This window comes from Sus scrofa, chromosome 9, assembly GCF_054392235.1.
Source record: "Sus scrofa isolate SSC_HxYL_T2T_F1_AM1 chromosome 9, Sscrofa_HxYL_maternal_Yorkshire_Landrace_v2.0, whole genome shotgun sequence".
NCBI lineage: Eukaryota > Metazoa > Chordata > Mammalia > Artiodactyla > Suidae > Sus > Sus scrofa.
The window spans coordinates 23,215,686-23,241,288 of record NC_139391.1 but is presented as its reverse complement, the minus strand read 5'-3'; the positions used below and the strand labels follow the sequence as shown (position 1 = coordinate 23,241,288).

At 37.6% G+C, this 25,603-nt stretch overlaps 1 protein-coding gene across 4 annotated transcripts; it reads left to right on the top strand.

Annotated features, from left to right (window-relative positions):
- Window positions 1-714: 714 nt before the first annotated feature.
- On the top strand, window positions 715-24,746 carry CHORDC1 (cysteine and histidine rich domain containing 1). 4 transcript variants are annotated; one of them, XR_014814224.1, is made up of 13 exons: window positions 715-892; window positions 3,870-3,919; window positions 6,906-6,962; window positions 8,472-8,629; window positions 10,458-10,561; window positions 10,908-10,966; window positions 14,021-14,083; window positions 14,572-14,642; window positions 15,603-15,708; window positions 17,421-17,540; window positions 21,508-21,570; window positions 21,840-22,834; window positions 22,910-24,746. XR_014814224.1 is itself a non-coding variant. In NM_001113446.1 (11 exon segments), coding segments are annotated over 11 exon segments (999 nt in total).
- Window positions 24,747-25,603: the final 857 nt, after the last annotated feature.

Below are 25,603 nucleotides of genomic sequence, written 5' to 3'. Positions count from 1 at the left end.
ATCTTACTAGAGAGTCCAGGATTGGAGAATTAATCATTGAAAACTAATTAAACGGAAGCTAACATGAAAGAGTAACAATTATCCCGGCGTCTTAACGCAATAGTGATCATTTCCAGCATTATCTGATCAACACTTTATTTTCTGATTTTCAAGTGCTTTGTAATTTCAACGTGATTTCCTCTCAATTACTCCGTTATTAAAACTGCTCCCGATGCCTACATTTCTTCAATGCTTCTGGGATCCGGACACTGGAGACACAGGAGATGAGTCCACCATTTGTCTCATCATTTACTAAGCCATCACGTTCCAGGCAGAAGATCAGCAAATACTGCATGACTGTACACTTCTTTCTCAGGCAGCTAAGGAGCTATCGACCGTGCTTTGCTCGTAATTATAATCTGAAAGGTAAGAAGGATGCGCGAGGGGGCTGGGTAGACCCTCTGCAGCGCGAGATACCCTCAGCCAATCAGGAGTGAGGAGACGCGGGGAGAGCGCGTCAGTGCCTCCGATGCCTTCATCTCCATCCTTTAAGGTTTCTCTTCTGCAAACACCCGGGTGCGTCTCTGACTCCAGCAGCCACCCGCTGGAGTCCCACCTAGAGGAGCCCCGGCCTGCGCCCGGCCTGCCGCCGCTGCCGGCACCTCTTTCCATCGCCTCTGCGCCTGCGCGACCGGAAAATTCGCGAAGGTTCCTGAAACGGAACTGGCCGTTTCCGGAAGCCGGCAGCCGCCCCAGCCCGCAGACCGGTGTCTGAGATCGGGGAGTTGGAAAGGCAGCTTCTGGTGGTTCCCCGTGTTTGGGCCTGACCCGTAACGGTGGGAAGAGAAAATGGCCCTGCTGTGCTACAACCGGGGCTGCGGCCAGCGCTTCGACCCCGAGACGAATTCCGACGGTAAGAGAAGCGCGCTGCCGGCCCTCCCTTCCCTCCACCTCTTCCACGGGGACGCCCTTGGGCCCGAGGGCATCTCGGGTCTTCCCGCAAGCTGTGGCTGCGCTGCACCCCGCTCCGGGGCCCTCCCGGGCCGCCCAGCCCGCCCACCGCCCCCCCCCCCCCCCGAGAGCCCCGGGCGGCTCGGCAGGCGCCCTGGCAGCGGCATCTGAATCCCTCTTTCTGGGGCCGCCGAGCCCACTGCTCCCCTGCCCCCCTCTGCCTCCCGTCCCCACCCCCCCCCCCAACCCGCGCACGTGTTTCCCAGAGTCGTCGGCTCGCTAATTCACCTGGCATTTGGAACAGCTTTATCCCTACCCCCCACCTGCGTCTCTTAGCGGAATCCGAGTTAACGAGATGCTACTGGGCTCACTTTGTAATTGAGTGGGTCGAAGGAAGAGGCAAAGAGGACAGAAGCGCGCGCGCGTGTGTGTGTGTGTCGCTGGCGCAGGAGGAGGACAAGAGGACAGAAGCAGGAGGGGGAGAATTGGGCAGCGGTCGGGTTATCCTAGCGTTTAAGTTCGGCCTCGTTATATTAATACAGAAGTTTATTTGTTCGAGATCCGCTGTTGGCACAGTTGACCCACTCGCTGTTTCAGTCTTTTTAAAAAGGTGTTCTTGATGAAGAAAATTATTCGGTATCTTTACGCTGTTAAGTTTTGGTACATCAGCCCAAGCATAGCATTCATCCTTTACTTGGTAGCGGTGTTGGGTATTTTTGCATTGGCCTTCCCATTTTAGTGTTCTGCGGTTTTTCAGGATTAAGCGATTAAATGTCCTTTACAGGTTCTAGGTATAGAGTAAAGGATGTGAGGATGTAAAGAGAAAGTTAGTGACTCGACTAGATGACTAGAAACTGACCAATGGATTTGACTTTTTGGTGAGTAGGATAAAGAAGTGAGTTAATACCGTGAGTAATGTAGGCAGTGACGCCTTATCAAATTCGATTAGGATTTATTGTATGTCTTCGATATGCTAGACGGTGTTCCGACACTTACCTAGTTCGTTTGGTCTTCACAACAACCCTGTAGAGTGTGCATTGTACTCATTTAATAGAGAAGCATAGTTCAGCATCGGGGCAACATGGTTACTTGTTAGGTAGAAGAATAAAATTGGTACTTGAAAAAAATCTTTTCTACCTTCGAAATGCCTGAAATGCTTAAAATGATAAGACCCTTGGCTGGATACATAGGGAAAGGTAGGTCACATTTTTGTGATATTAATACGGAGTTGTTTAGGGGGAAAATTATGAGACTTAACTGGATGAAGAAAAGCCCTTTGGTAGCCTGTGTAAAAAGTAAGTTGCCTTTAGTGTCTGTACATAGTCTGCTTTAATATTGAAAGGGCCGACTGCTACTTTGTTGAGTTGGACAATATGGTTATATGGTGTTAGGTACCAGCCTAATTCTAAGGGCAGATATGGCCAATTTTTGGAGGTCAGCTCTGAGCATGTGAGATGGTACAGTGCCTAGGAAGGAGGTTAGAGATGGGGGGAGCAAAACTGACAAATATGATTTAGAGGGGAAAAAAAAAAAGGCTAGAGAGGAAAATGTCCATCTGCTTGTTATTTACCAGTGATTTTCAAATTTGTTTGTATTAGCTGATTGGCCAGGATCTGACTCACTCTTGCTGCCCTTCTGCCAAAACTGTCCATTATGATTATGCTTCTTCCTGTGTCAGACATTTTGCGTTTTATGCCTCTGACTGTATGTAAATTAGATATTTGGAAATACTTTATCTGTTCCCTACTTTGATTCCCTTCTCAATTTCATATTCCTCTGCATAGCCATCTCTTCTTTGAACCTCTCTTTTCAGCCCTCAGTTCCCCTACTACACTTAATTAACTATGTCTTTCTGAACTGCGGTTTACTTACTGTACCAAGAAAATACTTAGCAGTTTCTTACGTCACTAGCTAGTGTAGTATTAATGTAGTATCTGGTTCCTGAGGGAACCATACAGCTATGGGGAGATTTCTCTGAGTACTAGGAATAATCATTTTAAGGCAGCACCCGGAAACAGACAGTAGACAGTTGAGAGCTAAGCAGACATGAAAGGTTGAACAAAGTAGCTTTATAAGAAAACTGCGCAGGTGTGGAGCTGACCTTTTTTTTTTTTTTTTTCCTAAACTCATAGTTCTATCTAGCTAAGGAATAAGTGTGTCTATTATCTAGGTTTTTAAAAGATGTAATACTCCATATTATAAACTATACTAAGTCCTTTTTCTTAAGAGAGGTAAGTAAAAATTGATGATACAATGGAGAAGGGGTAGGGAAATACAGACTAACAATCAGTGACAAGCCAAAAAATAGATTATAGAATTTAAACTTTTTAATGAGAGTTACATCTAGGAATTGACACCTACCTTAATTAGCAATTAGTTATTATATCAGTTTTTTAAATTTGAACCTATTCTTCCAGAATATCTCTCCTTTTTTTTTTTTTTTTTGACTTCCAGAGGCCCCCAACAGGTATTTTATTTTTTATTTACTGTTATTTTGTAATTGAAGTACAGTTGACTTACAACAGGATATCTTTTTAGGGACTCTCTTGGGCAACCTTTATGGATCATCGCACATAAGAACACTTAAGTTTGATAGTATTTTTGTAAAAACAATTAAGATGATCAAAATCTTGGAGTTTGAAGTTTTGGTACTAAACAAATTTTACTCCTAAGAGTAGAGGAATACAAAATATAGTTATACTTGATATAATCTGTATTTTTATTTATAGCTATTATACTCAAATTAGAATTTTAACCTTTACTGTTTTTATACAATGTTATATTAAGCAGTGTGTGTCATGCATCAAACTTGAGCATTAATAAATTTTGAAGGAAAAGTATTACCTGCATACAGAAAAAGAATTATATGTTAACACTGAGGAAATAATGATTTTTCTTCATTATAAAGTGTTTTTTTTTCCTTCTTTGTTTTTGGCCAGATGCTTGCACATACCACCCAGGTGTTCCAGTCTTTCATGATGCATTAAAGGTAGGAGCTTGATACATTTCAGTTCTTTTTTTTTTTTTTTTTTTTGTCTTTTGTGTTTTGTTGTTGTTGTTGTTGTTGTTGCTATTTCTTGGGCCGCTCCCGCGGCATATGGAGGTTCCCAGGCTAGGGGTTGAATTGGAGCTGTAGCCACCGGCCTACGCCAGAGCCACAGCAACGCGGGATCCGAGCCGCGTCTGCAACCTACACCACAGCTCACGGCAACGCCGGATCGTTAACCCACTGAGCAAGGGCAGGGACCGAACCCGCAACCTCATGGTTCCTAGTCGGATTCGCCAACCACTGCGCCACGACGGGAACTCCACATTTCAGTTCTTTTCACATTTGTGTGGTAAATTTGAGCTGTAATACTAAATCTTTACTTTCTCATTTTCTCCTTCATCTTGTGACTCTGCTTTCTTAATGACCATTTTGGGTTGCTTTAAGCAAGTGCTCCACTAAAGGCAAAGAAGACAGTAGATGGTGATCTTAAAAGCTTTTCCAATTATAAAATTGTTATTTCTATCCCAACTCTCATTTTCTGCGCCCCTCTCTTCTTCACTTTCTCAATTTTGAGAGGAAAAGAAAGCAGTTGTAATGAGTCTTAATTTTTCAGTATATTGAAAGTTGCTGTCTAAAAAGAGCAGCCCTAGAAATTTTAGGAAAGATTGTTATAAACACTTAATGGGACCTCTCTCAAGACAGGCAAGTTTAGAGTAAAATTATACAGAAGAGAGATGCTACCTGTTTTCCTTGATGTCCTAAAGAATTAGAGAAATAATAGAACGTTGTTTGACCAGGTTTTTTGTATTGGGTTTATTGATCTTTTAAAATTTGCAATGTGGTACGGTTTCCGTTATATCGCAAAAGGAAATGTTCCAGTGTGGCTTCCATGGTTTTGGTCCTGTGTTTAAATATTGTTGATGCCCTTTGAATTTCTGATTTTACCTGTCAGAGAGTAGTTGAACCTTTTCTTGATGTTTAAGTGTTAGCCAAGTGTAAATAATATAAGCAGATAGCAAGTTTATGTTAGTCTGGTTCTAAGTAACCAGAATAAATAGATATAAGTGGGAGTTAGGTCACAATTTGCCCTACTGAACATTTATTCTGTCTTTTTAGCCTCTTTACAAACTTTTATGGGGATGGAACTATGGGTTTGTGGGAATATTTATTTTTGCTGGGGATGAGGGGATTTTATCTTTCCTGGACTGCCTATGTTTGATTCTCTTATTGTACGTTTTTCTTTTTCCTTTTTTTCTCCCCATGACGTTTTCTTCTTGTCTTCTAACCACGGGCATGCTTCACTGCTCAGTCTTTGCCTTCCTGTTTCTCTCATTCATTTCATTCATTCTTGTCCTTAACTCATTCATGTCACCTCTGTGCCAGTGACTTCTACAACATATTTTCATTTGTGTGGGTCATCGGGAACCACAGAGGATTTCTCAAGCGAACTCTTATTCCAAAAATAGCCCGCCTTCCAAGTTGGCTGCTGCTGGGAATGATATCACTGACTCTCTAGTCATTTAGTCCATTGCTGCTTTTTATGCCCAACTGTTAATTACTCTGATTAATTAAACAGTGTTTTACTTTGCAGTATTTTTGTTTCTCTGCTCCAATTCTACTCTTTATTACTGTCTCTAAAAATATTTGTTGAAGACCTAGACTTTGTAAGACAACTGAATTTCACCGCCTAGTAGATTTCAGGCAAAATATGTAAATCAATATAGTGTCTGCTGTTGCCAGTTTTCTATCTAGCCAAGTAAGAAGTTAAACATCGCATTGACAAAAGAATATGCATTTTAATGTTCACGTTAGGAGAGGCATATTCAGGGAAAAGGACAGTCCCTAAGAAAAGACAGTTTTCAGCCTTGTGCTTGTATTTACATTTATCCTTCCTTTTCACGTTTTACTGAGTGTTGCCATAGATCCCAGATTGGCATTTAGGGACAGCTGGTCCATGTCATATGTGTATCCCAATATTCCCAGAATATCTGATGTAATTCTTCCTATAAACTTAAGACAATAAAGCCTTTTTTCATATACAATAACTTTTCTGGTGACTGTATTATCAATGCTAATTAAACCTTATATTTAATTTTGTAGTAATATTTCATCTATATCTCCAGAGTAAAAGAGAATTAAATTTCAAAATAAAGGAGCATTTAATTATGGAATATCTAACATTTTCTTTAAAAAACTTTATATATTGTGAAAAAAGTCGCTATCAAATTCTTAATGCACATACTGAGAAAAATAGTGAGGCCCCGATGGATGTATGCGAAGGTGGCCCTTCGTCTGAATTTGAGACATCCTAAGCCTGGAGACTGCACATTTGTATTTCCTTGTTCTCTACTACATTGGAGTTGCAGGTGACAACCTAAAGCTATTTTTTTTGGCTAGCTACTTGATACTTTGTTCATTGTTCAGAAATCTCACAACTGCCTTACAGTTTCTATATTTGTATGCCTCCAACTGAAAAGATCATTTAACCTTAAAAGAGCTAACAATGCTTAAGCTGCTACATTAATTGATCTATGTTTTTCTGGAAGTAGAATACTTACGTTGAGAAACAGGTATGCTGAGTTTGTTGGGAAATGGAATTAGTATCTTTAACTTAACTGGATTTTTAAAGTAAAGCACTTCACGTACTCCCTAGATCCTTTAAAGTATCCAATGTTTTTAGAAATTATAAAATGTTTTTCTTCTGAAAATAAAATCTTGAAAAAACAGAAGCAATTTCTGTTTCCATATTTTAAGGTGCTTCCATTCATGATGGATCACAACACAGATCACTTGTAACATTGCTTAATTCATTTTTTTAAATCAGAGACTAAAAATCATTTCATTTGACTAAGGCATTTTAAAACTATGAAATTATATATATAGGTCACTTTAGGATTCAAGGAAATGAGTGCAGGTAGGGTGTTTTAGTAGATTATGCTTCTTTGTGCAAATAGTTTTCATTTTTTTTCCCTCTTATGTTCCTTAGGGTTGGTCTTGCTGTAAGAGAAGAACAACTGATTTTTCTGATTTTTTAAGCATTGCGGTAAGTATTTAATGGTTTTTGTTTTTTTTCTAGACTCTCTCCCAAAGTACACATTATGGGGAACTCTAGTTTTGAGGAATCTGACTTTGGACATCTGTCGACTAGTCCTTGCTAACTTACAGAAAGTACCTTTCTTTCAAAATGGAGCTCACTTCCCTTCTCTGGCCTTTAAAATAAGGAATTTATCTGTTTTAGAGATTAAAGTATTCAGATATTAATTAACCACTTGTCAGTTTAAGTTTGTTTTTGATGTTAGTAATCTTTTTTTTTTTCATTTTCAGTGTACTTTATTCCTTTACATCCAAAAATTACAGCCTAGAATTTTTCCTATAACTTATTTTTCCTTCAGTTTTTTAATTGAAGTATAGTTGATTTACAGCATTGTGTTTCAGGAACATAACAAGGTGATTCTGTTTTATTTATATGTATTTGTAAATATTTATGTTTTTTTAGATTCTTTTTCATTATAGGTTATTTCATGATAGTTCCTTATTCTATATTGTTGGTCCTTGTTAGATGTTCATAGCCTTAAAAGAACATCTGGAAGAAGGAAGCATCAGGCAACAATTTTCAGTTAGGAACAATAAATTTTTATCATATCTGAGATCCAGATGTATCATTATTTTTGTGCTCTTAAGAAAGAAAACTGAAGTTGTTAATTAAGACGTATCGTTGACCTTATGATTTTAGGGATGGTAACGTATGTATAACTCAATGGAAAATGGAAAAGGTGCACATTTATTGTATGCTCACCATCTGTTAGATGTGGGAAGTATTCTATTGCTTTATTAATCCCTTCAACAAATGCGTAATTGCCGTTGCCTCCGTTTTACTGATGAAGAAGTTGAGGTTTAAAGAGATTAATTAACTTTCCCAAGGTCATACAAGGAGGTAGGAACTGAAGCTCAAATGGAGGCCCTTTGGTATCAGTAATTTGTAGAATTTTCTGTCGGAGATCACCAGAATGTGTTTTCTATAAACAGGTTTATGTTGTACCTTTAATAGAATAAGATATTTTTTAAGTGTAATTGCCTTTTTTAAAATGCATTATTTAGGAGTTCTGTTGTGGCACAGTAGAAACAAATCCGACCAGTATTCATGAGGGTAAGGGTTCGACCCCTCGCCTCCTCAGTGGGTGAAGAATCTGGTGTTGCTGTGAGAGGTGGTGTAGGTCGCAGGTGCAGCTCGTATCTAGCATGGCTGTGGCTGTAGCCAGCAGCTGCAGCTCTGATTCGACCCCTAGCCTGGGATCTTCATCTGCTGTGGGTGCAGCCCTGGGGAGAAGAAAAAAAAGCTAAAATAAAATGCATAATTCACATCTAAGAACTTACATATATAGCAAGTTTGAAGTTTAACTTTTAGTTTCTTAAAATAAGTCAATGTGATAAAAAGTGGAGAGGATATACATTTGAATTTATTAATAAAGAGTTTGAACAGTAGTATTTGTATCCTGACACGTGAAGTAGATGAAAGGGTAACTGTCAGTGAATGAGTATCTTTCACCAACAGGGCTGTACGAAAGGAAGGCATAACAGTGAGAAGCCACCAGAACCAGTCAAACCTGAAGTCAAGACTACCGAGAAGAAAGAACTATCTGAGTTGAAACCCAGATTTCAGGAACACATCATTCAAGCCCCTAAACCAGTAGAAGCAATAAAAAGGCCAAGGTACACTTTGCACAGTTGTACGCTTTTGTGACACTTGAATAACAGCATTTGTTTCATTTTATGATTTTGCGTATCATTTGTAGTTATTATGTAGGTCACCAACTTTTGAACCATTTGGTTTTCTCTTAGATGACACCTTTCACTTTTATTCACCCTCAACTCGAGGACATATACACAGTACAGTTTCATTGCAGCTTTGCTCACTGTACCATCACAGTTATCATGCTCAAGGTTGGGGAGCCACACATCTTTCTTGTGCCTTGGTGTGTATCTTTTTCACTGTGGTATAATGGGATTCTGTAAAGGAATTGTCCTTGTCAGGGAATCAGTTTGTGTTGAAAAAGAAGTTAAAATTCCTTTTGCTTGTTTTACAGTAGAATTGTACAGAATCTTCACATTCACCTTCTGATCCACCAGACTCTACTACAGAGCCGCACAAGCATGTTGGTCTTCATCACGTTGCCCTTGAGTACTGAGTTGTCCTAGAACCAATATCCGGGACTTAAAACACAGATGGTTTTTGGCCTTAAACATGGCCTTTGTTGATATTTTTATTCACATGATAGGCATAGGCTTTTTATAACTCCTTTCTTTATTGATCTTATATAAATCAGTTTATAGTGTCTTAAATAATACTCGACCAAGATAAGAATATAAGAAACTTTTTGATGTTAGTTTTGTTTATTTAACCAAACTATATAGAACGCTTTTATTCTATATCCACCTTATTCATAACCATGAGAGAGAATATCTCGGTGGCATCTACTGTAATTGTCAGTATGAGTTCATACTTTTTAAAAGAAGTTCACATAAAAGAACATGAGGGAAATTAGTTTATCCTAAATTCATTGGCTAGCATTGTACAGATTATAAGGATATAAGTTTTATGTATTTTGTTAATGCCTCCTGTGTCAGTCATTTTTTTCATTAAGGATGTAGAATGAATAAGCTAGCATTTTTAGTTTCATTGCTGAATTTATTAACATTCTTAATACTGAGTGCCTTAAATTATACATACAACATTTAACCATTATGAAATATTAGGGGAGATTGTTATAACTTTTATTAGCCCTACTGAAATTGCCTTGTGATCTATTTGTATCTGAATTTATAGATGCATGTGCTAATGTCCACATAAAGGGAACTCTCCCCGTCAGTAGGGATACGGATTCACTTAGGACATATTTATTGTCTGTATTACGTGCTCAGTGTTTTGCTTAGGCATGGAATGTAAAGGTACTTCATGGTCCCCTCCTTTGTCATCTTGGCAAATTTGGATTCTTTGTCTTAACTTCCTTCCCATTAGCCCTATGATTATTTATTTATTATATTTATTTATTTTGCTTCTTAGGGCCGCACCCGCAGCCAAATGGAGGTTCCCAGGCTAGGGGTCCAATTGGAGCTACATCTGCAGGCCTATGCCACAGCCTCAGCAACACCAGATCCTAGCCGCATCTTCGACCTGCACCACAGCTCATGGCAATGCAGGATCCTTAACCCACTAAGCGAGGCCAGGGATCAAACCTGCAACCTCATGGTTCCTAGTTGGATTCTTTTCCGCTGTGCCACAACAAGAACTCCATTGATTAATAATTTAATGTGTTGACAATAATATGATTATTTGAGACTTAATATCAGAACTTTTTCTGTTAAAACTTCAAAATATATATTATTAGTTATTTGGAAAATATATTCTAATAAGAACAACTTCATGCACAAGGTATTTAGCTTTATTTCATAAGTAGGCGCTTAAGTATATTTATCTTTAGTACAAAGAAGTATTCTGGTACATCAATGGTGGTAGTAATAAAGTTTCCAAATTCTCCAGCCCAGATGAACCAATGACAAATTTGGAATTAAAAATATCTGCCTCCCTAAAACAAGCACTCGATAAACTTAAACTGTCATCAGGGAATGAAGAAAATAAGAAAGGTAAGGTTTTGTTTTGCATCGTATTTTTCTTTCAGTTAACTAATTATCTAAAGGAGACAGCAGTATAATTTACTGTATATAAATATAAAAAGTAGGACATTGTAGTAAAGAACTTGTTTTTGTTTATTAAATGTCATTAATACCACAGAATGAATATGTGGATTATTCTGGGTCTATTAAAAATGGGAACTTGTTAAATTTTTTTTCTTTTATGACTCATTGCTTTCTAACAGTTAAATTTCTTCACTGTTTCGTTGTGCATGATGTAAAATGTATTCAGTGTTTTCTGACCAACAAAATGTTGTGTTTTAATGCTTCTAATTCAGTTTTTTTTTCTATGTTTTAGAGGAAGACAGTGATGAAATTAAAGTTGGAACCTCATGTAAAAATGGAGGATGCTCAAAGGTATATGTTGTAAAATTTGTGTTGTGTTGTGATTTTAATTTTGAGAAAAGAGTATAATTTACTGACTCAGTTGAACAAACATTTGCGTGCCTGTTGGGTGCTGGGCACTGTGCCGTGGAGCAGGGCTGTGAGCATGGTTGGGAGGCTCCGTCTCTGAGGAAAGCACACAAGGAGCTCAAAGCTATTTCAATACGCCTGCCAGGGTAGTTAGTCCTTTTTGAAGCGGTAACACTAAATCGGAAATCCGAATAGCGTAGCAAATGAGTTATGTAGTCCTTGGAGGAGATGTGAGAGTATTAGGTGTAGAGGCTCCAGAGCTTGGCTACTCAAGAAATTACGGGAAAGGTCGGTGAGACCGTCGGAAGGAGTGAGAGGAGGGGTAAGAGAAGTAGTCAAGATTATGGGGGTCCTTCCCAGCCCCAATGAGGGGTTTGCGCTTTATTCTAAGGGTACTAGAGAGCCATTGTTTTCATAAAGGAGGAGTTTTTCATAAAGGCGGATAAGTGGCAAGATGAAGGGGGTAGGAGTGGAATCAGAGGAAGGAAATCAGCTCTTGGGATATATTTTTGAGAAGTGGTTACATGTAGGATGTAATCAGACTTGTCAGTGAGACTTCTTTTTGCTTGGTCTCTGTGATACTGTACACGCTCCGACATGTCCATACTCTCCTTTTTTTCTCCATGGCACTTAGCACCTAATACTACTTGCTGTTTACATGTTTATTTTGCTTATACTCTGTCCCCTCTAACCTTCCCTCCCCTTCTTCCACTTATGTAAGGAAAGAATTCTGTTTGTTGTCTCTGCTGTCTTTTGAATGCTTAGAACAGTGTCTGGCACGTGACAAGTGTGTGTAGAAGGATATTTGCAAGGATTAGCAGGACATGCTAATGAACTGGAAGTGAGGCATCTCGGTGATTGGTACACTGTTAACTGAGAAGGAGAAAATGGGGTTGAGGTTGGGGGCAGGTTTGCGGTTTTTTCCATGTTAAGTCCCACATCACCTTGCTCATTTAGAGCTGAAAGTGTGAGTGCATCCACACACGTACAAGGTGGAAGTAGCAGATCCAAGAGAGTGCTCGTTCTTGGGATGAGGGAGATAGTGCTTAGTGGTAGGAAGATCAGAGAGACAGTATCCCAGATGAATTTGAGAAGTGAATGACCGTCTTATAAATAAACAAAAAGGAAAAGATACCCCAGGCAGAGGTGATACCCATAATATACAGAAAATATTCAGTGATGATGCTGTAAAAACTGCTGATGTCAGGTTGAGATTAAAAGAGAGGAGGAGCTGGATGCTGAAGGGCTTTGATGGTGCTCGAAAGGCAGCCCTTTCCTTAGGTCACGGTAGCTGCTGAAGACATTTGTTAAAGTTTTTTCATTAAAATATAACATTAACCACATGTAAAGATAAACTTATGTAAGAGTAAGGGATTTTCACAAAGCAGGGCCCTCCTTCTACCTCCTCTCATTATTTCCTCTTCCAAAGGTAACCCCTTTTTTCCGTCAGCGTAGATAAGTTTTGCCTCCTTCTGCGTGTAACGTGGAAGAATCATAGAACATGTCCTCGTGTCTGTCTTCTTTGGTTTAATACAACGTTTGTTGGTTATCTTGGTTGCATGGAGCTGTAATTTGTTCATTGTCATTGCTTTAAAACATACCATTGTTTGAATGTGCCAGTTTATCCTTTCTATTGTCTTTTAAAGGTTTTTTTTTATTATAGTTGATTAACGACGTCCTATCAAATTTTGCTGTACAGCAAAGTGACCCATTCATATACACATATGTACACACACACACGCACATTTTCTCATATTATCCTCCATCCTGTTCCATCGCAGGTGACTAGATACAGTTCCCTATGCTACACAGCAGGACCTCATTGCTTATCTACTCCAAATGCAGTCTTTTAACGTTTTTTGATTAATGCTACTATACACATTTTTGTGCATGACTTTGAACACGTATACATTTCTTTAGATATCTGACTAGAAATGGGGTTGCTCGTTTGTGGCGTATAGAGATGTGTTCAGCTTTAATGGATACTCACACACAGTTTTACAGTGTATGAGGCTGGTTCCCTTTGTTCTGCACCATGGTGACATTTTGTAATATCAGTCTTTTATATTGTAGCCATTCTGGCGGATATGGAATGTTCCCATTGTGGTTTTAATTTGCACTTTCCCGTTAATGATGTTGACTACTCTTGTGTATGTTCAGTGGCCATTTGGATATCCTCTTCTGTGAAATGTCCAGAATCTTTTGTTTTTCTGTTAAGTTGATTTTCTTCTTAAGGATCGTAGGAATTCTTGGTATGCTTTGGCTATAAGTACTTTGTCAGAGAGAGACACTTGAACTTCTCGTTGTCCTAATAATGCTTTTGATAAACAGGCTATGAAATTCAGTTTGTTGTTTTCTGACCAGGGCTTTCTGTGTCCTGTTTAAGGAACCTGAAATTTTAGGGCTAAGAAGTTTTTTTTTTCTCATTTGTAGAGACACATTTAAGTGTCCAGTCCACCTGGAACTGATTATTATTGTGTGAGGTCGATGTAATTAAAGGTCTTTAAACAGGAGAGTGATATGTGTTTTAATTAGATAATGGAGTCCAGAAATTGAAGGCAGAGAAAGGAATTCACATCTGTTAGCATAGTTTCATTGCCCAAAATCTGCTAGTGATCATGAGGAAATTTAGCAAATTAAACTCTTAGATGTTTTTAAGTCAGATTGACAGGATTTTGTGGTAGACTACTAATGAGTAGATGGTAGAAAGAACTTGAATAGGACTTCGAATTTTTGCTTTGAGAGACTGTGTGGATATGCTGCCATCAAGGAGGTTTGGGGAACAATAGTGATTTAAGTTCATACATGCCGAGTTTTGTGTGTCCATGGAATACCTTTAGGGTATACACATCCAGTAATTTGAATTTACAAAAAGTAAACATACAGAATTTCATTTTCTGTGCTTGTAGAATGGTTGCTATAAATACCAAAATAGAGAATATACTACTGGCTGCATCTGTGTTTTATTAACTTAACTTTTTGTGAATTCATCTGTAGAGCCTTCATCTACAGCAGCAATTGGGCCCGGATCTTCCAGACAAACCCTGGATATATATATAGGTCTGCAGCTCATTTTACCCTTTGTAGGGATAAGAAGTCATCACTCTAGAATTTCCAAAATTGCTTATTAGATTTTCCGTATTAATTCATAATGTTCACACTGAGTTTACTGTGCACATAAGTCATGCTATAACTGTATTCCTGTTGAGAGTACTAATCTTGTGGCTTCAATATTGTTCCGAAAATTCGTAGAACTACTGAATACATTGGGATGTGTTCTCATACCCAGAAGTCTGAGAGTATCTTAATACATCCTATTGCCGACTTTTCTATTTGCCTTTTTCACAGGAAACTGAAACTTAAAACATATCCAAAAAGGAATCACTTTTCATTCCTTATTGGAATGGCATGGGGTGCATTTATAAATGTTCTAGGTAATTGTTATCTCTTGGGCATTTTCATAGTTCATAGAGGTCACCAGTGCAGATGTATGTGAAATTTAACATTGAGATATGAAACTAATTTTATTTATCTTTTTTCTTTTTTAGACATATCAGGGTCCACAGAGTCTAGAAGAAGTCTGTGTATATCATTCTGGAGTACCTATTTTCCATGAAGGGTAACTTACATCTGATTAATTGAACCTTTATGGTAGATGTTAAAAATGTTCATATGCCTTCAAACATTATTTGCTACGTAGCACTGTTAGGTATTTTACTTATATTGTCATATGATCTTTACAATAACCTAAAAATGTAGGTTTGTCTTCTTTTTACATGTGGGAAGCTGAAACAAGATTATGGTGAAGTGGCCATTGTGATTCAAACCTCATGTTTTTCCTTGTTCTCTTATATTGCAGTGTGATACTCTTTCTTTTTGAGTTGAATGGGTTTTTTGTGGAAAGGTTGTCCTGTGCATTGTAGGACATTTAGAATTGTGGTCCTGAGGCACTAAGGCACCAACATTTTGGCATCTGGGAAAACCTATTCTTTTCCACAGGCCTCAGTTGAGGGCCTCTCTTAATACTTTACACTGTAGTTAAAGGAACCTAGTACTGTGCTAAAATCGTCCACTGTTGCCATATTCTTTGGGACTTAAACCCAGAGTTTTACTGTAATTTTTGTGTTCTGGTGTTAGATTTTTCTCAAGTAAGTAAGAGTGGATTTTGCCTAATTTGGGGGTTGACCATCAGAGGTTGTGTAAACATGAGTTTTTAGTTTGTATGTTCTCACTTCCCTGGTTTATTGAAATATGAAGGTTTTCAGTCTTTGGTCATACCACTGACGTGGTAGCTTCATGAGGAAACCAGAATGCAACTATCAGTGAAAGGCTGATTTTGAATTTTGTGATGGTTTTAAGCATCTTCACTTAGGAACTCCAAAATTGTTACAGTAAACGGCATTGTGATTTTAAAACTTGAGTCTTCTGGTAGTTTTAACTGTTTAGTAACTTAGACACTTATAAGACACTAAAGCTGCATGCTTATTTATTGATTTTTAAGTCATATTTACAGCTGTAACGTCTAAACTTAATTGATTGTGAGGTTTTACTTCTGAAATTTTTCTATAATAATTTAAAGGATGAAATACTGGAGCTGTTGTAGAAGAAAAACTTCTGATTTTAATACATTCTTAGCCCAGGAGGGCTGTACGACAGGGAAACACGCATGGACTAAAAAGGATGCTGTAAGTAGCCTTTTCAAAATAGCACATTGGAGTATATTTATCTGAGTCATTTTGAAGAGTTTGAAGAGATTTGAGATTATTCTTCAGATTAAAAGAAAAAAGTTTTTCTCTCCATCACACAGTAAAGTTTGATGAGTCTAAAAACTAATCTGAGTCAAACTCCCAGAGCATCAGTCTTTGATCAAAATAGCCATTATGTATATTGATACAAGTATATACATTTTTATGAAATACTTAGGCCTGCCTGAATTGAAGAATATTTTGCTATAATTCCTTGTTCCTGCTTTTTGTTTTTTAAAAGTCACTTTTCTACTCATTTGGTGTTAATAATTTTAACCTCTGATTCTCTGTTAGCCACTTACTGTCGAGTCACTTACAGATACAAACTCTCTATCTAGTGGCCAAAGAGGAGTATTGCAGATTTGTTTCATTGGTATAGTTTTGAGAAAACCTGCTTGCTACCAGGAAATTTATCAAAATAAAAAAATAAAAGAGAAATCCTTGGTTCCTTCTTCCCTGGAGGCATTTTTTTTTTTTTTTTTTTTTTTTAATTTTTTTGGCTGTGCCTATGGCATGTGGAAGCTCTTAGGCCAGGGAGTAAATACACTGTGCCACAAGAGAATTCCCCGACAGCATTTTAAAAAACTTGTGACTGTGCAAATAATTCCCCCAAATCCCATTCAATTGTAAGAAGGGAAGGAATTTATTGCCAAATAAGTTTGTTAGCTATTATTAATATATTAGCTTTACGTGCTGTATTGGCACTAATAACCAAGACAGTGAAGCTTTTCACTGTATGTGTCTTTATGTTCAAGTTACTTCAGAAATTCTTTTAGTCCACATTTGCATATTTTATAGTTTCTGAGTTTCAATAGCACATGGATTAGGTATTATAAAAGTTTCCATTAGATTATAGTAATTTATCTACCACAAAACCTCTAGGAATTAGTAAAAAGTCAAATCCCCTTGTGTTTTCCCAAGGGCCAGAAGTTTGAAAGTTTTGCTTTGAAAAAAATAAAATGTTATATTACGCAAAAGTTTTCAGGGTGTGACCCTTGGTGAAACAAACTGTTTTTTTTTAATGCATGTAGTTATCAAGTCTTAATTGCCTAAGTTAATAGCTAACAGCAAAAAGTCTAAGTGATGTAAATAATTTAAGTTAGTATACTTGTATGAAAATACAAATACTGTTTTTTAAAACAGTAGTGTCTCACAGTTTCCTGCATTAAATTGCCCTCAGTTATAGAACAAATCACAATTTGTCTCTTTAAAATAGTTGATATAGCAGTGTACCACTCATAGGTAGTAATTATTTCCATAATAGTAATCAAAAGATTACTTGTACAAATTCTCCTGTACAAATTACTTGTACAAATTCAGTAACAGAGATGGTTATAACTAGTCAATTATTTTTTCCCAAATTTCAATTTGTAGAAAATGTTAAGTTCCTATGCATGAGGTTAAGATGGTCTGCTTTATCCTGCTAATAAGCAAACAACTGTCTCACTTCAAATCATAAAACTATGAAGATTCTTTGTATTGTGATTTCATTGTTTAAACTTCCTGATGAGAGCTTTAGAAGTTGTTTGCATAAAAATATTAAGGACTCAGTTGTGTATTGCTCTTTATCAATTGAGATGTGTCAGTTCCTCTTTTAAAGAGGTTAATTGTATGGCACTTTGTAAATTCATAAGGTCTCTCTTACATTACAGGGGAAAAAGGTGGTTCCATGTAGACACGACTGGCATCAGACTGGGGGTGAAGTCACCATTTCAGTATATGCTAAAAATTCACTTCCAGAACTTAGTCAGGTAGTGGCAAATAGTACGTTGGTAAGTACACTAAATATCTTTGAGTGAAAATTGTCTTTATACATTATTCTTTACATTAATGTATTACAAAATATTGATCTTCTTTGAGCTGTTTTTAAGATCTTTTCATCTTTCATTTCAAAAAGATCGTTTCATCCTCCCCATTTGAAACTATTTTAAATGAAAGTTTCTGCATAGTAAAGTTATATCTGAAGTGTTCTGGAGATATAGTAGCTAAATGATTTATCAAATAGTAATGATACTTCGTTCTCAATATGAAATTCCAAGTTAATTTTTCTTGAGGTGGGGTCAAGATGGTGGAGGAGTAAGATGTGGGGCTCACTTTCTCCTACAAATACATAAAAAAAAAAAAAAAAAAAAAAAAAATCTAGGGAGTTCCCGTCATGGCACAGTGGAAACGAATCCGACCAGGAACCATGAGGTTGCGGGTTCGATCCCTGCCCTTGCTCAGTGGGTTGAGGATCCGGCATTGCCGTGAACTGTGGTGTTGGTTGCAGATGCGGCTCAGATCTGACACTGCTGTGGCTCTGGTGTAGGCCAGCAGCAACAGCTCCAGTTAGACCCCTAGCCTGGGAACCTCCATATGCCACAGGTGTGGCCCTAAAAAGACAAAAAGACCAAAACAAAAAAAAACACTACATGTAGAACAACTCACACAGAACATCTACTGAAGACTGGCAGAAGACCTTAAACCTCCAAAAAAGGAATCAGGATGGACTAGCACTCCTAAGAGGGAGCTGGGAAAGAGAAAAGGAACCCATACCCAGGAAGCCACCTAACTGACGAGTTCAGCTGGGATGGAGGGACCTCAAAGCCTCAGAGAAAAGCACAGCAGCTGAACTGAGGAGGGCAAAGCAGAGAATCACGCAAGACTGTCAGTACCACCTCCCAGAACACCACAGCCTGAGACAGGTGGAAGGGGGCTGGGCACTGAGATTCAGGCTCCAGAGGTCAGTTCCAGGGGAGAGGACTAGGGTTGGCTGTGTGGAGACAGCCTGAGAGGCTGGTGAGTGGAGCAGCACAGCCCAGAGAACCTGGGAGGAGGTCTGGGCCTGCAGGAGAAGCAAGGCACCATGGTTGAGGAGGGCAAGAGGAGGAGGGGTAGATGGCCATGGTAATATCTTTCTCCATGCACACACAGACTCTTAGAGGGCAGGGCCATGGGCAGTAAAGTACCTCTTGCAGGGGCTACAGGTGACAGCCTCCTCTTGCGTCAGCTGTGGGTGGTGGCACCTCCTGAGCAGGCTAAGCATGACAGGGTACATCTTGCTGGTCTGTAGGAAGTGGGGGCAAACCACCAGTCATCTCATCTATGACTCCAGAGGTGGGTGTGACCTGCCACCACTAGGGATCCGTGAACAGGCACCACTTGTGGCCCCATTCACCTTAGATGTCGGCACAGAGGAGGGCACTGCAGCTGAGCACATGTGTTGTTGCTGTCACTCCCCTGGGAACACACATGCCCTGAAGCTGCCACTGCCAAATGCTCTGGGCACCACCTAGACCTGTCTGAGGGTTACTACCACCTCCCAGGGCCCTGCAGCCAGGATTAGTTGGCGCCACCTTCTGGTGCATCCTTGCTACTGGCAAGGACTCAGCAACCAGGCACTGGTACTAGCCCTGCCTGTTGCTGCCCTCTCTCTGGAAGCAAGTGCTATCAAGAGAATAATAGCCTGCACACACTGAAGAAAGAGACAGCAAGCATCCAAATCAAAAGTGGTCCTCATGGCAAAAATAAATAGTAAGACCTCAAAATACCCAGGGGTGCTCTCGCATGTAAGTAACCCTCCAAAACTACAGTAGTTGTTTTCCCTAAACTCACAGAATAAGAAAAATGTAAGCAAGATGAAAAAACCAGGAACCTTTCCCAGTTAGAACAGGAGAATTTACCTGAAGGAGCAAACCAAGAAACAGACTTCCGCATTCTAACAGACACTGAGTTCAAAAAGCTTATGGTGAAAATACTGAAGGAATTAAGGGTGACTGTGAGGGAATTAAGAGCAGATGTGAACAGTAATGCAGATTACTTTAGAAAGAAACTAGAAAGTACAAGGAGGAGCCAAGAAAAGTTAGAAAATTCATGTGCAGAGACACAAGCTGAGTTAAAGGCACTGAAGAGTAAAGTGAATATTGCAGAGGAGCAAATTAGTGACTTGGATGATAGAATAATGGAAGTCACCCAATCAGGACAGCAGACAGAAAACCAAATGAAAAAACATGAAAGCAATATAAGAGATCTGTGGGATAATATAAAGCAGGCCAATTTATGCATAATAGGGATCCCAGAAGGAGAAGAAAAAGAAAAGGGGATTGAAAATATATTTGAAGGAATTATGGCTGAAAACTTTCCAAGTCTAAAGGAAACAGGTATGTTGATATCCAGGAAGCACAGAGGGCCCCAAACAAGTTGAACCCAAACAAGCCCACACCGAGACATACTATAATAAAAATGGCAAAAGTGAAAGAGAAGATCCTAAAGGCAGCAATTATAAGGGAACCCCCATGAGGCTATCAGCTGATTACAGAAACGCTACAGGCCAGGAGGGAGTGGCAAGATTATTCAGTTCTAAAAGGGAAAAATTGCAGCTGCGAATACTCTACCTTGCAAGAATACTATTTAAAATAGAAATTATTTATCCAACAAACAAAAGCTGAAAGTACAGCGATCCTAAACCTAGTCTTTAAAAAAAATACTAAAAGGGCTCTTCTAAATAAAAAAGTAATAGGATGGAGGAAATCACAGTTGTAAAGCAATCACTTAAATCAGCCAGTATACGGATCTGAAAGGGGGAAAAGCTCCTACTGTGAAAGCGACAGTAAACACGAGGAACAGCAAAAAGATGAATGTGAAGATGTTTTAAAAAGGACATCAAAATCATAAAATGTGGGAAAGGAAAGTAAGAAAATCTAGTTTCTTTTTTTTTTTTTTAATGTGTTTGAATGTATGTGACTATCAGGCTAAAGCAAGCAGATATAGGAAGGTGTTAGCATACTTGAAAAACAAGGAAACCACAAATGAAAAGCAAACAGTACATTCGCAAAAACTAAAAAGAGGACACAAGCATAAAATAAAAGGAACTCAACCAACCAAAAAAAAAAAAAAAGAACAAAGGAGAAACATAGAATTAACTGAAAAACAAGGTTTAAAATGGCAATAAATACATATTTATCAATAATTATCTTAAATGTCAGTGGACTGCCCCAATCAAAAGAGTGGCAGACTGAATAAAAAAAAGAAGAGCCTACAATACGCTGCCTTTTAAGAGACTCACATTAGGGCAAAGGACACATAAGTTGAAAGGGGATGGGAAGAGATAATTTCATGCCAATGGAAAAGACAAGAAGGCAGAATTTGCAATACTCGTATCAGACAAAATAGAGTTTAAAACATAGGCTGTAAAGAAAAAGGACATTATTTAATGACAAAAGGATCCATTCAAGAAGAGGATAGTACAGTCATCAGTACATATGCCCCAGTACAGGTGCACCAGATACATAGAACAGATGCTAACAGACATAAAAGGAGAAAGTGATGGGAGTACAGTAATAGTGGGAGACTTTGAACACCCCACTCACATCAGTGGACAGATCCTCTAGACAAAAAAAATCAGGCAACAGAGATCCTAAATGACAATAGAAAAGACTTAATTGATATTTTCAGGACATCCAAAAAAACCAGAATGTACATTCTTTTCAAGCGCATATGGAACATTCTCAAAGATTGACCACATACTGGGGCACGAATCTAACCTCAACAGATTTAAGAGTATAGAAATTATTTCAATATTCTTTACCATTAATGGTTTTTTTGAAATAAAAGGCACAATATTTCCAGTTCCTTAAAATAATTTAAGTGATTTTTGTCATTATCTTTTTATTATCAGTATAAGTCTTTACTTGTCATTATCTTTTTATTATCAGTATAAGTCTTTTGTTTGGATCACTTAATCAACTTCATGTTTTTCAGTTAAATGTACACATCGTATTTGAAGGAGAGAAGGAATTTCATCAAAATGTGAAATTATGGGGTGTAAGTATTAAGAATCCAGCAAATATTTTCCCTAAAATTTAAAATACCATTTGTACAACAAAAGTACTTTAGTAAGCATTGATGCAAAGTAGATGTGTAACATATCATTTCTTGCCAAGAAGTTTAAATCTAGAAATGGCCTTAGAAGCTTGAAATTTGGATTTAGAATAGCCCAAAGGCATAGACATGAAATCTTGTTTATTGTTTGGGCATACTTGGCTTTAATAAAACCACCCAGGTGTACAGTAATTCTCTTTGATACGTTGCAGGTGATTGATGTAAAGCGAAGCTATGTAACTATGACGGCAACAAAGATTGAGATCACCATGAGAAAAGCTGAACCTATGCAGTGGGCAAGCCTTGAACTGCCTGCAGCCAAAAACCAGGAAAAACAAAAAGAAGATACAGCAGAATGAGTTGAGGAGGAAAAAAAACAGTTATTGCCTGTTTCCGAATTGTTAATGTGTGGTCAAGTGGTGACTTGCTGCTGTACTCTTGTTTTCTTGTTGTTGTTGTTGTTATCGAATCTGGCATTTCAGGGTCTGTAGTAGGTTGAAGCCAAAGTCATTTTATCTTTTTGTGCCTCCCATATCCCTTTTGAGTTACCTAAGATTGATGTTCATTTCTCCTCACTATTAGAACTGTAGTCGTGTCCTATACTTGAAGAAGCTAGAAAATAGCTCATAACGGTTACAGTATTTCTTAGTGTGATATTTTGTTAATCTGAGAAATGTAAAAGAGCATTTGTTTTTACATCTTTCTTCATCTAATTAGTAAAGCAAGATGGAATGTCACATTTTTAATTCGTTTTTCATGAGTTTGTGTTCCTATGATACTTGAAAATCTTTACGGAAGAGATGCAGCTCTGCATTGCTTTTTCCATGCAGCAATTACCAGTTACAAGTAGGGGGATTAACTCAAGATCGTGTGCTGAGTAGGTAATGGGGAATATAGGCATTGCTTAAAACTAATTGGACTTAAAACTTACATCAGTACCTACTTGCTTGTCAAGCAGTATAATTTAAGAGTGTAGGAAACATAAATAAGGATATGAAGGTGTCAACTTGGTTAAAATTCACCATTTTATACGACTAAGCAATCATGCTAAACATCTCTTTGCTGATTATTTATAAGGCATTGGTATGGTGTTACGACTGAATTGTACCTTATTTATAGCCTTCACTCTCTTAGAATCTTGTCTTAGCTACAAAGCGGAATTGTTAGTCTTAACCTGGCCTCCCTTATTAAAGTTGTAGACTTAAAGGTTTATGGATCTTAGCTACAAAGCGGAATTGTTAGTCTTAACCTGGCCTCCCTTATTAAAGTTGTAGACTTAAAGGTTTATGGAAATGCATTAAGGTAGCAGAAAAGTAAATATTTAAGTTTTGCTTTATGACAGCTATTACACATTAAACAAAATAGCTAATTTTTTTTTTAAAGCTTTCATGAACAACTTGACAATTCTGGGTGATAAAATGTTGATTATATATTGTACTTGATTAAATGTAGGTATCACAGAATTAGATTGTTTATGCTAACTGGACCCATTAAAAGATAGTTACTTTTTGAGGCAGTGCAGAGCTCTCATAGAAAACTAAAATTAAGACGTGTTATGATGGCCAAAACTCTGGCAGAACTTCATGTTTGGGTATGAATTATGTTTATATAGATTAAAAATAATTATTTCTTAAGCTCCTTGAGTGTTTTTCTTTTCTTAGTATTCATGGACTTAAAAATTTGCAGAAGTACAATTTCAGTTAATAGTATTTTCAGCCCACTACCCTTAGCAAGTAACTGTCAGGTGTAGTTATGTGATTATTAAACAGTTTAGCTCCCTTACAAATAAAGACAGAAAAATTGGCCAGTTTTCATGACACTAAAATACCATGACAAGAAAACTTTAGTGAAGATTGGACCCAAAAAGAATATAGAAAGTTTCTAGTTTTGGGGGTTGTATTTAAATTTTTTAAAGTTATTTCATAATCTTGAGAACCTGGGTTCATTTGGAGGCGTGAAATCTTGTTTATTGTTTAGGAGAATGATATTGATTTGATTTAATTATTAATAGATACTTTTTAATGATTCCTTCTTAGGGCTTTTTCCCCTAAACAATATCTTATGTGCCCTTGAACTATTCCTTAAAGCAAGTATATTCACCTAAGAGTTAGTTATAAAGCACTGATGCTTTATGTATAAACAACTTATTTATTTAGCCTAGCTATACTAGTCACCATCTGTTTCCTTTCTTATTCCTATGACCCCTCTGAATTTGTTGCCCAAATAAAAATCTAAATGACAGTTTTCTTAGGCTCATACATACCCGGACACAGTTATAAGTAGAAGAAGTTTTGATTTATCAGTCTGTCAAAAAAATTTTTAAATGCTTGTTAAAGTTGTTTCTCTAGAAATGCTTTATCTTTCTTAGCATTCAAAGGAATTACTATAGCAAAACAGTCAAAGGTAGGTAGGCTTATTGTTGAGCTGACAGCTAATTCAACATGGAAAATACTGTTTTTCTTGCTTGGCACATTTACCTGTATAAAGGAAGAAAAGTCCTAGGAAGTTGAACTTTTACATTTTTTTACCTCTGATTTTGAGATAATTTTGAATGTACAGAAGTATGGAGTTTTTTTATATCCTATGTTAATTTTCTCTTGTCAGTTAAAATCTTGCATAACCAGAGAACATTTACAGAAATAAGAATTAGCTTGGTACAATACTGTTAAAGTTTGACATAAATTTTGACCATTTCTTTTCAGTGGAATACTATTTTAAGAGGAGTTCTAGGGACCTATCTTAGTATTTTGGTAATAACTAAAGCCAGTAATTTATCTACCATTAAAAGTATGATTTGAAATGTTGATATAGGTCAGTGATGTAACTTCTTGTAACCATATGCTGGCATAGTTCTGCAATGATCCATTATATTAAAATTTATAATTTATGCCAGAGATTTTAATTCTCATTAAGTAAATCTTGTTTTGTTTGGTTTTCTTTAGTTAGTTCTTCAACCACCTAAGGGTGAAGAGAACCTTAAAGAGTTCTTGCCAATATTTTAAGGTGACTTTGGTTTATTGCTCTACCACCCCTTGGTTTTTTTTAAAAAAAATAGTCATTGCTCCGCCTGAAAATGCATGTCATACATACGCTTACAATAAATAAATTCTTAAAAGATTGCTTATGAGGTCTGGTGTCAGTTCTAGAGTGCTTGGGTCTGGACTTTTTTTTTTTTTTTTTTTTAATGGCCAGGTGCTTTTTAGGTTGTTAGCCTCAGTTCTGGAATGCAAGCTAAGCCCAGCTTGCTTTTAAGTTTTGGTAATAGGTGCTTCATATATTGCATATGTTTGTTGGGTAGGTGGGAAGTTGGTTTCTTACCTGACTGCTTCCTTACTGCCCAAGAATTTTACAACTTAAACTCATGTTGCATGGCTTTCTGTTTTATTTTTAAGCATAGACGCCTGGTGCTGAATACATTTGACATTATCTCTAACCTTCAAAAACGGTTTTTTGAAAGAGCATGTTTTTATTAAATGCTAATTAGTGACTTTTTTTTAGTTTTCCAGTTTAGTAGGTCCCCTTTATTTTGTACTGAAGTGAAATAAAACTTCCAGCCTTGAACAGTTTTATGTTGCTTAAAGATTGTGTCAAATCCTTTTTGTCTAAGCAGATACAGTGTCCAAATGATTGGCTTGTTGAATTATCTTTTTTAAGGCTGACAATTGAAGAAGGATCATTGATTGAGCCTGGGAAAGGGAAATCTCCCTGAACCGGTAGTGCTTTACCCTCCTCTTCCAAAAATGAGACTAGATGAGTAGGTATTATTTTTGGGAACATGGTCCTTTTCTTCATAGTGCTCATTTCAGTGTGCAGTTCCGTATTTATTAATATTTATTTGTATGATTAATGTGTTAATGTTGGTATCCTTTTATAGGCCACATTATAACCTTGACTATGTTTTGGCCAACCATTATCTCCCCCTTTTCTAGTGTGATACTTGCTGTGTTGGTTGGCTCTTGTAAATACCAAGACATGT